At 50.1% G+C, this 16,235-nt stretch overlaps 1 protein-coding gene across 2 annotated transcripts in view; it reads right to left on the bottom strand.

Annotated features, from left to right (window-relative positions):
- LOC113924622 (janus kinase and microtubule-interacting protein 1) overlaps positions 1-16,235 on the bottom strand; it is a 251,395-nt gene that overhangs the window by 92,863 nt on the left and 142,297 nt on the right. For both annotated transcript variants that reach the window (XM_027598633.2, XM_027598632.2), the window contains exons 4-6: positions 10,945-11,074; positions 9,726-9,853; positions 6,555-8,957 (exon numbers count right to left, since the gene is read on the bottom strand). In XM_027598633.2, coding sequence (XP_027454434.2) covers positions 6,555-8,957; positions 9,726-9,853; positions 10,945-11,074 — 2,661 coding nt within the window. The remainder of the gene's footprint in view (positions 1-6,554; positions 8,958-9,725; positions 9,854-10,944; positions 11,075-16,235) is intronic.

The raw sequence follows: 16,235 nt of genomic DNA, 5'->3' as shown, positions 1-16,235 counted from the left end.
TTAGAGTTATATTCTATCCCTTCATAGTAGTTACCCTTATTTTAGGCATATGTATATAATTTGTTCTCTCTTTAAAATTTTGAGATACAGTTTCTTCTAACAGATCAAAATATACCCTAAATCTCTAATGTATGGCTTGGTTCTAGTCTCCTGCCTGATCACATTCTCTCCTTTTTTTTTTTAAATCCTCTTCTTACTTTTTTCAAACAACTTCTTATCAATTCCTTTTATAAAATTTTTTATAATTTTCATCTTTACAGACATAGTCCATCCCTTCATCGTATTAACCCTTATTTTTGTACATATATAAGTTTTTCTTTCTTTAAAATTTTGGGAGGCAATTTCTTCTAACAGAACAAAATACACCCAAAATCTAGTGTGTGGCACTGATCTATGCACCAGCCTGACTATATTTGATCATATTCTGGTTTTTTTGTTGTTGTTGTTTTGTTCTGTTTTTGTTTTTATCTTTTTCTTTTTCTTTCTTCTTTCTTTCCCTTTCTTTTCCCCCGGTTTCAGGTCTTTTCTGATTTGTTTAGAGTATATTTTCTGGGGACGTTGTAAACCTGTTAGCATTTTGTTCTCTCATTCATCTATTCTCCTCTGGACAAAATGACAAGACGGAAAAAATCACCTCAACAAAAAGAGCAAGAGGTAGTACCGACTGCCAGGGACCTACTCAATACGGACATTAGTACGATGTCGGACCCAGGGTTCAGAATCATGACTTTAAAGATACTAGCTGGGCTTGAAAAAAGCATGGAAATTATTAGAGAAACCCTTTCTGGAGAAATAAAAGAACTAAAATCTAACCAAGTCAAAATCAAAAAGGCTTTTAATGAGGTGCAATCAAAAATGGGGGCACTAACTGCTAGGATAAATGAGGCAGAAGAGAGAATCAGCGATATAGAAGACCAAATGATGGAAAATAAAGAAGCTGAGAAAAAGAGAGATAAACAACTACAGGATCGCGAGGGCAGAATTCGAGAGATAAGCGATACGATAAGACGAAACAACATCAGAATAATTGGGATCCCAGAAGAAGAAGAAAGAGAGAGGGGGCAGAAGGTATATTGGAGTAAATGATAACAGAGAACTTCCCTAATGTGGGGAGGGAAACAGGCATCAAAATCCAGGAGGCACAGAGAACCCCTCTCAAAATCAATAAAAATAGGTCAACACCCCGACATTGAATAGTAAAACTTACGAGTCTCAGAGACAAAGAGAAAATCCTGAAAGCAGCTCGGGAGAAGAGATATGTAACCTACAATAGTAGAAATATTAGACTGGCAACAGACCTATCCACAGAGACCTGGCAGGCCAGAAAGGACTGGCATGATATATTCAGAGAACTAAACGAGAAAAATATGCAGCCAAGAATACTATATCCAGCTAGGCTATCACTGAAAATAGAAGGAGAGGTAAAAAGCTTCCAGAACAAACAAAAACTAAAGGAATTTGCAAACACAAAAGCAGCCCTCCAAGAAATATTGAAAGGGGTCCTCTAAGCAAAGAGAGAGCCTAAAAGCAACATAGACCGGAAAGGAACACAGACAATATACAGTAACAGTCACCTTACAGGCAATACAATGGCAATAAATTCATATCTTTCAATAGTTACCCTGAATGTAAATGGGCTAAATGCCCCAATCAAAGGACACAGGCTCAGGAGGGGAAGAATGAAGGGGGGAAATCAGAGGGGGAGACGAACCATGAGAGACGATGGACTCTGAAAAACAAACTGAAGGTTCTAGAGGGGAGGGGGTGGGAGGATTTCTTAGTCTGGTGATGGGTGTTAAAGAGGGCACGTTCTGCCTGGAGCACTGGGTGTTATATGCAAACAATAAATCATGGAACACTACATCAGAAACTAATGGTGTAATGTATGGTGATTAACATAACATAATAATAAAAAAAAAAGACACAGGCTATCAGACTGGATTAAAAAACAAGACCCATTGGTATGCTGTCTGCAAGAGAATCATTTTAGACCCAAAGACATCCCCACATTGAAAGTGAGGGGGTGGAAAACCATTTACCATGCTAATGGACACCAAAAGAAAGCTGGGGTGGCAATCCTTATATCAGACAAATTAGATTTTAAACCGAAGACTGTAATAATTAGAGATGAGGAAGGACACTATATCCTACTTTAAGGGTCTATCCAACAAGAAGATCTAACAATTGTAAATATCTATGCCCCTAACATGGGAGCAGCCAATTATATAAGGCAATTAATAACAAAAGCGAAGAAACACATTGACAACAATACAATAATAGTGGGGGACGTTAACACCCCCCTGACTGAAATGGACAGATCATCTAAGCAAAAGATCAACAAGGAAGTAAAGACTTTAAATGACACACTGGACCAAATGGACTTCACAGATATATTCAGAACATTCCATCCCAAAGCAACAGAATACACATTCTCCTCTAGTGCCCATGGAACATTCTCCAGAATAGATCACATCCTAGGTCACAAATCAGGTCTCAACCAATAGCAAAAGATTGAGATCATTCCCTGCATATTTTCAGACCACAATGCTTTGAAACTAGAACTCAGTCACAAGAGGAACGTCAGAAAGAACTCAAATACATGGAGACTAAAGAGCATCCTACTAAAGAATGAATGGGTCAACCAGGAAATTAAAGAAGAATTAAAAAAAAATTCATGGAAACCAATGAAAATGAAAACACAACTGTTCAAAAACTTTGGGATACAGCAAAGGCAGTCCTGAGAGGAAAGTATATAGCAATACAAGCCTTTCTCAAGAAACAAGAAAGGTCTCAAATACACAACCTAACCCTATGCCTAAAGGAGCTGGAGAAAGAACAGCAAATAAAGCCTAAACCCAGCAGGAGAAGAGAAATAATAAAGAACAGAGCAGAAATCAATGAACTAGAAACCAAAAGAACAGCAGAACAGATCAACGGAACTAGGAGCTGGTTCTTTGAAAGAATTAACAAGATTGATAAACCCCTGGCCAGACTTATCAAAAGGAAAAGAGAAATGACCCAAATCAACAAAATCATGAATGAAAGAGGATCACAACCAACACCAAAGAAATACAAACAATTATAAGAACATATTATGAGCAACTCTATGCCAACAAATTGGATGCCTGGAAGAAATGGATGCATTCCTAGAGATGTATCAGCTACCAAAACTGAACCAGGAAGAAATAGAAAACCTGAACAGACCTATAGCCACTAAGGAAATTGAAGCAGTCATCAAAAATCTCCCAACAAACAAAAGCCCAGGGCCAGATGGCTTCCCAGGGGAATTCTACCAAACATTTCAAGAAGAATTAATACCTATTCTCCTGAAACTATTCCAAAAAATAGAAATGGAAGGAAAACTTCCAAACTCATTTTATGAGGCCACCATTACTTTGATCCCCAAACCAAAGACCCCATCAAACACGAGAAATACAGATCAATATCCTTGATGAACATGTGTGCAACAATTCTCACCAAAACACTAGCCAATAGGATCCAACAGTACATTAAAAGGATTATTCACCACGACCAAGTGGGATTTATCCCTGGGCTGCAAGGTTGGTTCAACATCTGCAAATCAATCAACGTGATACAAAACATTAACAAAAGAAAGAACAAGAATCGTATGATCCATCCAGTAGATGCAGAAAAAGCATTTGACAAAGTACAGCATCCTTTCTTGATCAAAACTCTTCAGAGTATAGGGACAGAGGGTACATACCTCAATATCATAAAAGCCATCTATGAAAAACCTACAGCCAATATCATTCTCAATGGGGAAAAACTGAGAGCTTTCCCCCTAAGGTCAGGAACGCGGCAGGGATGCCCACTATCACCACTGGTATTCAACATAGTATTAGAAGTCCTAGCCACAGCAATCAGACAACAAAAAAATGAAGGGCATCCAAATCGGCAAAGAAGAAGTCAAACTCTCACTGTTTGCAGATGATATGATATTGTTTGTGGAAAACCCAAATGACTCCACCCCAAAACTGCTAGAACTCATACAGGAATTCAGTAAAGTGGCAGGATATAAAATCAATGCACAGAAATCAGTGGCATTCCTATACACCAACAACAAGACAGAAGAAAGAGAAATTAAGGAGTCGATCCCATTTACAATTGCACCCCAAACCATAAGATACCTAGGAATGAATCTAACCAAAGAGGCAAAGGATCTGTACTCAGAAAGCTATAAAATACTCATGAAAGAAACTGAGGAAGACACAAAGAAATGGAAAAACGTTCCATGCTCATGGATTGGAAGTACAAACATTGTGAAGATGTCAATGCTACCTTGAGCAATCTACACATTCAATGCAATCCCCATCAAAATACCAACCACTTTTTTCAAAGAAATGGAACAAATAATCCTAAAATTTGTATGGAACCAGAAAAGACCCCAAATAGCCAGAGGAATATTGAAAAAGAAAAGCAAAGCTGGCGGCATCACAATTCCGGACTTCCGGCTCTATTACAAAGCTGTCATCATCAAGACAGTATGGTCCTGGCACAAAAACAGATACATGGATCAATGGAACAGAATCGAGAGCCCAGAAATGGACCCTCAACTCTATGGTCAACTCATCTTTGACAAAGCAGGAAAGAATGTCCAATGGCAAAAAGACAGTCTCTTCCACAAATGGTGTTGGGAAAATTGGACAGCCACGTGCAGAAGAATGAAACTGGACCATTTCCTTACACCACACACAAAAATAGACTCCAAATAGTTGAAAGACCTAAACGTGAGACAGGAGTCCATCAAAATCCTAAAGGAGAACACAGGCAGCAACCTCTTCGACCTCAGCCGCAGCAACTTCTTCCTAGAAACATCGCCAAAGGCAAGGGAAGCAAGGACAAAATGAACTATTGGGACTTCATCAAGATAAAAAGCTTTTGCACAGCAAAAGAAACAGTCCACAAAACCAAAAGACAACCGACAGAATGGGAGAAGATATTTGCAAATGACATATCAGATAAAGGGCTAGTATCCAAAATCTATAAAGAACTTCTTAAACTCAACACCCAAAGAACAAATGATCCAATGAAGAAATGGGCAGAAGACATGAACAGACATTTTTCCAAAGAAGACATCCAAATGGCCAACAGACACATGAAAAAGTGCTCAACATCACTCAGCATCAGGGAAATCCAAATCAAAACCTCAAGGAGATATCACCTCACACCAGTCAGAATGGCTAAAATTAACAAGTCAGGAAACAACAGCTGTTGGCGGGGATGCAGAGAAAGGGGAACCCTCCTACACTGTTGGTGGGAATGCAATCTTGTGCAGCCACTCTGGAAAACAGTATGGAGGTTCCTCAAACAGTTGAAAATAGAGCTACCATACGACCCTGCAATTGCACTACTGGGTATTTACCCCAAAGATACAAATGTAGGGATCTGAAGGGGAACGTGCACCCCGATGTTTATAGCAGCAATGTCCACAATAGCCAAACTGTGGAAAGAGCCAAGATGTCCATCGACAGATGAAAGGATAAAGAAGAGGTGGTATATATACACAATGGAATATTATGCAGCCATCAAAAGGAATGAGATCTTGCCACTTGCAATGACGTGGATGGAACTGGTGGGTGTTATGCTGAGTGAAATAAGTCAATCAGAGAAAGACATGTATCATATGACCTCACTGATACGAGGAATTCTTAATCTCAGGAAACTGAGGGTTGCTGGAGTGGTGGGGCATGGGAGGGATGGGGTGGCTGGGTGATAGACATTGGGGAGGGTATGTGCTACGGTGAGTGCTGTGAATTGTGCAAGACTGTTGAATCACAGATCTGTACCTCTGAAACAAATAATGCATTATATGTTAAGAGAAAAAAAAAGAAGATAGCAGGAGGGGAAGAATGAAGGGGAGTAAATCGGAGGGGGAGATGACCCATGAGAGACGATGCACTCTGAAAAACAAACTGAGGGTTCTAGAGGGGAGGGGGGTGGGGGGATGGGTTAACCTGGTGATGGGTATTAAAGAGGGCACGTTCTGCGTGGAGCACTGGGTTTTATGCACAATGAATCATGGAACACTACATCAAAAACTAATGATGTAACGTATGGTGATTAAGATAACAATAAAAAATTTAAAGGGAAAAAAACTAATGATGTAACGTATGGTGATTAACATAACAATAAAACATAAAAGAGAGAGAGAGAGACCCAATGAGCAGACTTAGGATTTGGACTGCTTGATAAACTCTTGGATCTGAAAACATGAGCTCTGATCTTGAAGTGCCAACACCGCCCCTCCGCTGTTCCACCCGATACCCAGGGGAACAGCCCAAGCAGGGGGGCAGGCTAGTGTCCCAGGTTGTGTGCAGAAACACAGGTGGCGAGTGCCCAGGTGGCAGTCCCAGCCCCGCCCCTCCTGCCGCATGACTGCCCGGTACTCAACTTCCCTCCTTCTCTGCTAAGTGGGGATGATGCGGTACCTCCCCCGAGGGCTGCCTGGGGAGCCTCCCCTGAGGAAAAGTGGTGGTCAGCAGTCTAGACAGCTAGCAAGAGGCCGAGGCAGCAGCTGTACATCATCAACCTACCTGGGGGCCATTGCTCAGGGTGGTCGGAGCTTGCCCTGGGTCCGCAGAACACACTGGTCTTTCCTCCTCCTCTTCCAAATGTGCTTCTTTTATTCCTGCTCCATTGATGTGTCCTTGTGGGGCACTGGACACTTCGGCATCCCCCCAGACCAAGGACAGAGTGCCAGAATTGACATCGTATCTGGAATTCTCCATGCCTAAGGAAGGCCCCATCCACCTGTCAGCCGGACCCGATTTCTCCTCCAAGGGCAGTCCGTGGGTTCTTGGGGTCAGTTGCCCTGAGAGCCGAGTCACCTGCACCTCCCTTTCCACAACGTTCCCTTTGTCCCCCTGCATCTTGCTTTCCCCCTGCAGACCCTCCTCTGCTCTCACTACGCAGCCCACGGCGGTGCTCGCCCCCACGGCGACTTCCGTCTCCAAGACGCGGATCCTGTGCAGAAGGTGGGCATTCTCCCCCCTGAAGGCCCGGACTGTGTCTTCTATCCCCAGCATTACACCCTTCATCAGCTCCTTGTAACTGACCCCGAGCTCCGAGATCAGTGCCTTGAGCTCCTGGTTTCCCAGGGTGACGCGTTCCACCACACCTTTGGATTTTCTGAGGCTCTCCCATGTGGCTTTGTGAAGCTGGGCCACGTGCCTTTTCAGCTTCTCGTTCTCCTGTTCGAGCTCAGAAATTTTACTGTAACTTTTCCCGTTGCAGTCTTCAAGTTCGGAAATGACCTGCCAGCATTGGTCCAGCTCCCCCTTTAAGTGAGAGATGTCCCCTAACAATGTGCTGTTTTCCTGTTCCAGCATGGCGATCTTTGTCCCATTTCTGTCCCTCTCTTTTTCAAGGATGCGCAATTTTCTACGGCATCTCTCTCGGTCGCCCCAAAGCTCGGCATTGTCATGTAAAACCTGGCTTCTCTCTTTTTTCAGTCCAGAAATGAGCTGCTGGAACCTTCTCTTCTGCCTTTCAAGGGCTCTTGGTGGCTGGTTCCGACCCAACTCTGCGGGCCCCTCTGGACGCGGACTCACATCATCCAAATCAGGCACCGTCCCAGGAAGAACCACGCTGGCTCCCAAGGCCTCTGTCTCTCCTGGTCTAATCTCTTCACTAACCTCCCTGGGTTTGACTTCGCTGGCCAAACAAATATCCAAGCCCTCGTTTCCCAAAGCCTGCCGGGAGTAAGCCTTCCCCTGGTAGTGGGGCCATTTCCCAGGCAAGTTCCTGCTCTCTCCCGCCAGCGTGGAGGCTTGCGGCCACCGCCCCCCACCCTCAAGCTCCAGGATGGAGAGTTGCTGGAAACAAGCTTCCATCTCCTTTTCAAATTCGTCTAGTCTGAGCTCAGAACTGCCAGGTCCTTTGCTTAGAGCCCACGGGTTACTGGTGGGTTCAGTCCCCTTGGGTGAAAAGGCCAATCTGGGAGCCGGTGTCAGACCTCCCTCTGCCGCAGAGAAGAACATATCCTGGCCCGCATGTTCTGCGGGGCCAGCATCCTCCAGGACATCCCCATGGCCCAGGCTGGACCCTTCTAGAGGCGATGCCTCCTCTTCCTTCTCTTCTTGCCCTTCATCCCCAGGGCTTTCCTCTTTCAGATGCAGAGCCTTTCCAGCCCACACAAGAGTTTCCTCCGTGTCCTGCCCTGCAAGGAGCTGAGCGCCGGCTGGAGACAGCCTCTGGGCACCCCGGGCCCTGGCTGTGGGGTGCTCTTCCTCCTCTGATGATGATGAAAGCCCTCCTACCCTCCCCCTCAGGGGTTTGGGCCCCGCCGTTGGCACTGAGACCTCCCCCTGTAGAAGAGGCAGTGGGAGATTTGGCCTGGGCCAAGGGCAGGAGGCAGAGGCCTGGGTTTCTAAAGCCCCGTTCTGGATGCACACGCCACCCCGCAAGTTCAGGTTCACTCGGCTTTCCTGACTGAGCTTGCTCCCGTCTCGGTGGACGTCTTCCTCCTTCCTGTCCCAAGCCCGCCTCACCCCCTGCTCTTCCGTTCTCCACTCTGGTCCTCCTCCGTCTTTCCAAGGGTCTTTCAGATCTCTGGGCCCTCTCCTGGGAAATCGGTGACTTGAAGTCTGTGGGGACTCCTGGCAGAGGGGGGCTTTGGGGCTCCTTGCCCAGTGATGATCCCGACGGGGCTGTCCTATGGCTCTGGCATCCAGCATCTGTTGCATTTGGGATTCTTGTGGAGAAGACTCCTGGAGCAGCGGCAGCAGGGAAGAGGGGTCTCTGGCCGGCCCCCGGGGAGGGAGTGTCGACGTCTGCACCAGGAGAAAGGACCCCTGGGCCTGGGCAGCTGTTAGCCTCCGCCCCAAAATCCAGGCCAGCTCCACGGGGAGGGGTGAGCCGTCCCTGTACTGCCCCGGGGGGCAGCCACAGGGGAGAAGGAGAGCCTGTTCATCCAAGCTAGGCTCAGCAGGAGTCGGCTAGGGACAGGAAGAGAAGAGAAGGTAATGAAGCAGCCCCTTCCTCCGTTTAGCCCCCCACACCTCTGTGACCTCATCTCCTGATGCTCTTGGTGTTTCCTCACCTGGCCTTATAGGCCTCCCTAACGTGCCAAGCCCAACACCACCCCAGGGCCTTTGCACCTGCTTTTCCCTCTGCCCAGAATATCCTTCCCCAGATCCCCTCGTGGCTCATCCTCCATCCATTCACATCTCCGCTCAGACGTTACTTCCTCCAGCAGCCCCCTGGCCATGTCACCACGCTGTGTGTGTTCCCCTTTACTGCGCCTCCCACCCTCTCACAGCCTGCTGTGTATCTGTGTGTGCATTGTCTCCCTGCTTTATCCCTGCGGGTCCAACACAGTAGCCACAGGCCACCAGCCACGTTACAAGAGCTCAGAAGCTTGGGGTTCATGGCTCCCCTACTGGACGGCACAGGCGTAGCACATTTCCGTTGTCATGGAAGGCTTTAGTGGATGGGCGGTGTAGACGATCCCCTCCGAGGGCAGGGGCCCTGGGCCTAGACCAGTGCCAGGCCCCCAAGATGCATTTCATAGATATTTTAAACGATATTTTTACATACACTTCTTCAATGCAAGTATCCATTCTGTCTCCTCAAACCTCCCTCTCAATTATCTTGCAAACCCTTCTTCAGCCCCTTCTCCCACCTCCCACATGCAGCAGGGCTGATCAGACCCGGCTGGCAGACCCGGCTGGCACTCCAGGCACGCGGGAAGCCTCCGGCCTCACCAGTCCACAGTCAGATCCTGTGACGTCTTCCAGTGACTCATCCGTGGTCTCCAGGCCTGGCACCAAAACAGAGGGGCCTTGTCCAACCCCGATGCATCCCCAGGAGCAGCGGCCCTCAGAGGGCTGGTCTGGGAGGCAAGAGCACCCCAGCAGTTAATGAGACCCTCCTGGGAGTTTTGTCACAACGGCCACTAGCGACTGAGCCCCCAGCTCTTGGGATGACCTGGCACTTCTCACTGACTCAAGGCGCGCGAGCCCCAGAGGCGGCCTGAGGATCACCACCACCTGCCAGGTAAGGAAACCACGGCTCGGAGACAGGGAATGACTGTCCTCTGATGCGCAGTGGACTGGGTCTGGAAGCCACCTTTGCTGACCACGAAGCTCACACAGGTGGCAGATCCCATGACACCTCCCTCACCCGGGGCACCCTCAGGGTCCCACAGGGTTGTAATCCCCTCCCTCCAGCCCCGCCCGCACGGCAGGCGTGCAGGGGAAGGAGCTGGTCCTAGGCTTCACCACCAGACGGGCCCCTCCTTCTTCGCCGAGGACAAATTTGACCATGTGACTTGCCAGCTCTGTTCCCCAGAAATAGGATAGTGGGGGAATGACAGCTGTGTGGGTCAGCAGCACTGCTGGCTATAAATAACCCCCTCATCTCCCACCGCATTTGGCCTTGGAAGACTAAGCAAGCCACAGACTCCCAGTGGGACATCGTGGCTTTGGGCTCCCCGAGTATAGTGGCTTTTGTTGCAGGGAATCCAGAAGCCATGCCCGAGACTGCGATCAGAGACATTGGTTCCCATTAGGGACAAGTCAGGAACAAGAGGCTCCTCGGCCCCACGAGCTCCCAGAAACCTCGCACCTGTCTCACACCTGAGCTGTCAAGGGGTGGGCAGGGATAAGATAGTCATCCCACGGCCTCCTGCAAAGAGCCCTCCTCCCGAGACACCCGCTGCCCCGCACTGGCACGGGTGGTGAGGCGCTAACAGGAGTCAGCCTAAATGTCAGCTGAGCCCAAGTCAAGGGCCTTGTCATGGACATTGCCGGCTCTAATCCAACCTTCTCCAGCTGTGTGACATCAAGCAAGCGACACTACTTCTCTGGGCCTCAGCTTCCTGTCTGAAGAGTGGGGCAGTCGCCCCGCCCCCGGCCCCCGGCACGTTAGCACGTCCTAGGTGAGCTACCTGTCAGCCAGTGTCCCTGCAGGTGCCCCACACACCTGCAGAGCCCCCCGGTCCAGGCGCATGGGCAGAGCAGAGGGGGGCTTGTGGGCCTCGTCTTCTGCAGGCATCCTGTGCGTCCTCTCTGGGTGGGGACAGTGGTTCATCCTGAATACGGCTCAGAGTGTCCTTGAGGAAGACACAGGAAGAGAGCTGTTGAGTGTCCTTACAGCAAGAGGGTTCCCCTCCGAGCCGAGCCCAGCCCCAGCGACTCCAGGAGGGAGCCAGATCCCCACTCCCGCTGAGGAAAGCAGAGGGCACGTGGCCTGCCCGTGGCCTTGTGCTCCTGGTCCTGCGGGCCAAACTCCCTCCTGCTAGCACCTCTCTGCTCAGCAGACAATGAGGCGCGGCAGCCCGTTCTCTGGGGAGCTTGTCTGTCCAGCCAAGATGCGTCTGGGCTCCCCAGAGGGGCACCACAGGCTCCCAGGCCCCTCTCCCTCCTCTAGGTCCCATACAGCGGAGGCAGGGGTCTGCCCAGGGGCTCCGGGCGGACCTGTCCCTCAACCGTCAACAAGTCCCCAACGCTGCAGTCGGGTGTCTCCGGGCGGCACCCCCTCCTCCTGGCCTCTCGCAAAAGGCAAGCCCGGTGTGCAGGGAGGAGCCTCCCTGAGCTGGCTCCCACCCTGCAGAGTATTATTTAGGGACAGCTCAGCTCTGACCCACCGTCCACGAGGGGCTGGGGACGAGTCTGGGGAAGACCCCCCCCCGCCACTTCTAGCCAGGTTCTAATGGGTGTTATTTGCCTCCCTCGCTGCCTCTCCCACCAGACCGTGAGTCCTTCAGGCCTTCAACGTGGCTTCACCTGGTCTGCGCCCCCACCTTAGCCTGACACACATTAGGTGCTTAATAAATGTTTGATAGATGGAAAGGCAGAACCTGCAGAAAGACAGGTGCTCAGCACTTACTCAGCAAGCACTTATTAGGCTCTGTGTGTCAGGTGCTATTCTAGGTGAGGGGGCGGGGGAAACAGAAGTGAATAGGTAACACCAATCCGTCTCCTTCTCACCTGCCCCCCCCAGCTCCTCACCTGCTCTCAATAGAGAGCATCGACTCCCAGCTAGGCTTCCTTCTCCCCCAGTCCTGCTCGCAGTGCCAGGGAGCCCTCCTGGCATGCACTCTCTCACCTATAAGGCATCCCTTGGCTCCCCCCAGTCTGGGATGAGTTCAATGCTGCAGTGGGGTACTGCAGGCCATCCACGGGCTGCCAGGGATGCCCCTGATGCACCTCACTCGGGTTTCTGCTCATGGCAGACTCCCTGCCCCTCCCCACCCTGGTTCGTGCCTGCCTCTGCACCTCTGCATATGCTGTTCCTTCTGCCTGGATAGCGTGTCTTCCTAGGAAGGATGTGGGTTGCCTGCACCTCACTCTCTGCCCCTCCCTTCCACACCCCACTCAGCATCGGAGCAATCCCACTGAAACAGAAACAGGATCAGGTGGTTCTCCTGTTTCCAACCTTCGAAGCTTCCCACTGTAAGGAAAGAGAAAACCCCTGCCCAGGGACATTGCCCCACCCTCATTCTGCTCCTTAAAGGGACCCTGCTCCCCCCTGCGTCAGAGCCCTGCACCCCAAGTGCCTGCTGTCTGCCTATCTTTCTGCCCCTCTGCCCAGCTAACCGGCTCCCCTCTGGGCTCAGCTTAAAGGCCAAATCCTCAACAAGGCCTTCCCTGGCCCTCCTCCAAATTAAGTCCGCTTTCTCCCTCAAGCATCTCCTCCTGACGCTCTGAGTTTGGGACCTTCCCGTTGTCTGTGTTACGTCCAGCATCTTCACAGACCAGGAATCTCAATCTGGCCACACCGCAGAATCACCCAGAAGCTTGTAACAGTCACAAAGCAGGGCCTCAGCCCACACAGCCCCTGCAGCCAGACGGGCCTGGGCACCAGCATTGTGCTGTGGGCGCCAGGCCCGTTGACCCGTGGTGCCTGGTGCCGCCTCTTGCATTGATCCACCTGCTTCCCGCGTGATCAGAATGAAGCTTTCTGCCAGCATCTTACGGGCACCACTGGAAAGAGGCAGAGAAGGGAAGTGGACGAGAGAGAGGGCAGAAGAGAAAGGGAGCAGGAGAAAGGAATGAGAAGAAGAGGAGGGAACTGGATGGAGAATGGCAGAGACAGAAACTCCGCCTGGGAGCCAGCAGGAGAGCGATAGCAAGGAGGACAAAGGAGCGGGCCAAGGAGAGTTGGAAGGGCAGCATCAAAGGCCGGCACTGCTGCACCATTCAATGCTGTTCGGGTTTCCTTCCGATGCCCAAGGTGACTTCAGCTCGGTTCCACAAGTACTTCCTGCACACCGGTAAGGGACAGGCCCTGTTCTGGAGCTGGGGATGCCACCATGGATAAAACTCACAACCCCTGCCTCGGGGAGGGGACCTGATGGGGAGGAGGGGCCATCCTAGAAGACGATGCTACCCCCCCTTCATGTGACAAGTGACAAAATCACTGCTCAGAGAGGGAGAGTGACTTGTCCGAGATCACAGAGCACACGGGATGGGAGAGCAGAACCAGAGCTCAGGTCTTAAACTGGATCCGGGCTTTCTCTCACCCTGTCGACCCCTCTCTGCTCCGTCTGGTCAACCCTTCTTGCCCTCCTCTACTCACGGGAGCAGTGACCCCCAATTTCATGGGAATTGAGCTTTCCTGTGCAACTATTTTGAAAGATAAGCAAAAAGAAGAACATGAGGAATACAGAGTAATCCAGACACAAACATGATCCATGTGTTAGAATATACCCTTCCGGGCTTTCTTCTTTGCAGAGACATTTAAATTCTTCCAAAAGTCTGTTTCTACAGAATGTCCAATTTTGCTTTGTGCATTTCTCATTTGATGATATCGAAGGATCATCTCCCCACAAGTTCCTCTATAATGTGGTGTTTTATAGCGCCTAATAACCGCTGACATATGGAACGCCTTCACTTACCAAGGCTGTTCCTTCTTATGGGACATTTAGGTAGTTTCCAGTGTTCACCAACTATAAACAGTGCTGAGGTGCCTTTAATATCTGACAAATATTCAGAATAGAACGGAATCTCGAGCTTTCCTGTACTTATTTTGTAACTAACGCATTTGATATCTTTGCGTAAGGCCACTAACCATTCTTATTTCCTTGTACATTACTTGTACCTTTGTGGCTTTGCTACATTTAATTTTTTTGACATCACTGACCTGCGTTTGAAAGCCCTTGAGTACCAAATGTGCAATAGTCACCTCTGCACAGATGCAGAGTGAGCACGGAGGGGGCCGCCTGGGACTTGCCGAACAAGGAGACGATTCTCACAATCGCCACCAGGGGTCGCTCTGCCCACACTGTTGGGGCAGAGAGGCTCCAACAGTGTCAGCATTCCTGATGCTACTGTCACCAGGAGCAGGATCTCAGCTCGGGCACGACAGCCTGACACTGACATTTTTAAGTGTGTGACTTCCCATCTCCCTGCACAAGCCTCCCTCTAGGCCAGGCCACAGTCCCTGGGCTGTCCCCTGCTGCAGCAGTCTACAGACCAAGCCTCCACTGTCTGCACCTGTGTCTGTCTCCCCTATAAGCTTTCAAAGAGCGGGGTCATCCTTCCAGCCCCGGTGCCCGCACAGTGCCTGAGACATGGCAGGTACTCAGGGCACGCTCGCTAGAAAGTGGACACATCCGCAGGCAGGCCTTTCTTGTTTTGCAAACCACAGTCCTTTTAAATTTCCTTTCACCCACACCCTGAGCAGAAACCCCTCCCCAGACACCTCCCCACGCCAGGGTTTGTCCCTGCCGTGGCCTGTTCCTTCAGGGACCTGGGTCCCGACTGATTTGCTCTGGAAACTGGCAAGTGTGTGATCCCAGGCAAGTCATGTGCCTCCCCTGGACTGTGGGGTTGGGTACAAGGATGCAGATCCCTGCCTGGCTACCTCTCAGCACTGATGAGATCCTGTTTGGAAAAGTGTTTGTAAATATGAAGCAAGTAAAACATCTTCCCATGATGATTAACATCACCATAACTCACACCTCGACGCCCGGGGGGTGGGGGCGGACGGGGGCTCCCTGGTGCTTTGTAATGGTTTTCTATCTGATGCACACTTCTCCGGGGCTAGACACTGCTCCAGGTTTCCCAGTTTCTAGGCCTTCCTCCAGCACTGCCATTGTGAGGCGGTCCCTTCGCTGGAAGTTTCCATTTGCCATGGACAGTGGAGCAAATATTCACACACCCGTGCAATGTTCTCAGAACTCTGCCTACAATTTCTCAGGTGTTCAATTCTACACCAAGACCCTGAAGGGCACTGGCAGTTTTGTTATCAATAGGCTCCAGCATTTAAATTTGAAATCTCAGCTACACTTCCCACGAGCTAGTAACTGGCTGGCACTTTACATCTCCCCAGCGGCCCTCTCTTGCTCTCTTGCTCTCAAGATGGCCCTTTTCGACTCCAAAATGCTCCAAATCGGGACTGTCACTGCCCTCTGAGAGTAAGACAGAGCCTGGCAGACTGTCACACCCCATGGTCCTGGGTCCAGCCCCCATTCTAAATGCCAGGGCCCTCAGCAGTGACCCACAGACTGTCAGGCCCCTTCCTCAGCCCCACGCCCTGCACTCAGATGGTTTGGTCATCCTGTGCAAGCAGGGGTCTGTCTTGGGCACTTTCCAGCCCCTATACCCAGCTAAAGCCCAAGCCAAGCGTAGGCACCAAGTGAGCACCCATGAGATGCTAATTACTAAGCCCCTGATCAGTATGCGCTGGAGGGGCACCACGAGCCCCACCACTTTGTATCTCTGTGACCCTGGGCAGGTCATGAGCCTCTCTGTGCCCCTACTTCCTCATCTGTGAAATGAGAATAAAATAGCGCCTCCCTCCGAAGATTGTGGATGGGCTAAATCAGTGACAGATACAGAGCCCAGAAAACAGTGTCTTGGCACAAAGATGCTCTAGTGAGTGTTGAGGATCGTCGGCATCCACCCATGCAAAGCTGGAGAAGGAGCACATGTTCCTACCATCAAGGAACTGGAACCCACAGTTTACCACCATGCGGGTCTTCATAACTGTCATCCAGAGGGACACTTGTCACGGGTTGAATGGTGTCCCCCAGAATTCCCAAGTTAAGGCCTTAATCTCCAGAATCTCAGAATGTGACCTGATTTGGAAATGGGGTCTTTGCAGATGCAGTTAGTTACGATGAGGTCCATTCATGTGACCGGTGTCCTTATGAAAAGGGGACACTGGGCACAGAGATAGACGTGCAGACAGGGAAGACACAGAAACAAGATGGCTTCCACCAGCCCAGGAGAGAGGCTGGAACAGACCCTCCCTCACAGTCTCAGAAA

The sequence above is a fragment of the Zalophus californianus genome, chromosome 2 (assembly GCF_009762305.2).
Source record: "Zalophus californianus isolate mZalCal1 chromosome 2, mZalCal1.pri.v2, whole genome shotgun sequence".
Lineage (NCBI taxonomy): Eukaryota > Metazoa > Chordata > Mammalia > Carnivora > Otariidae > Zalophus > Zalophus californianus.
This window is presented reverse-complemented; position numbering and strand designations above follow the sequence as displayed.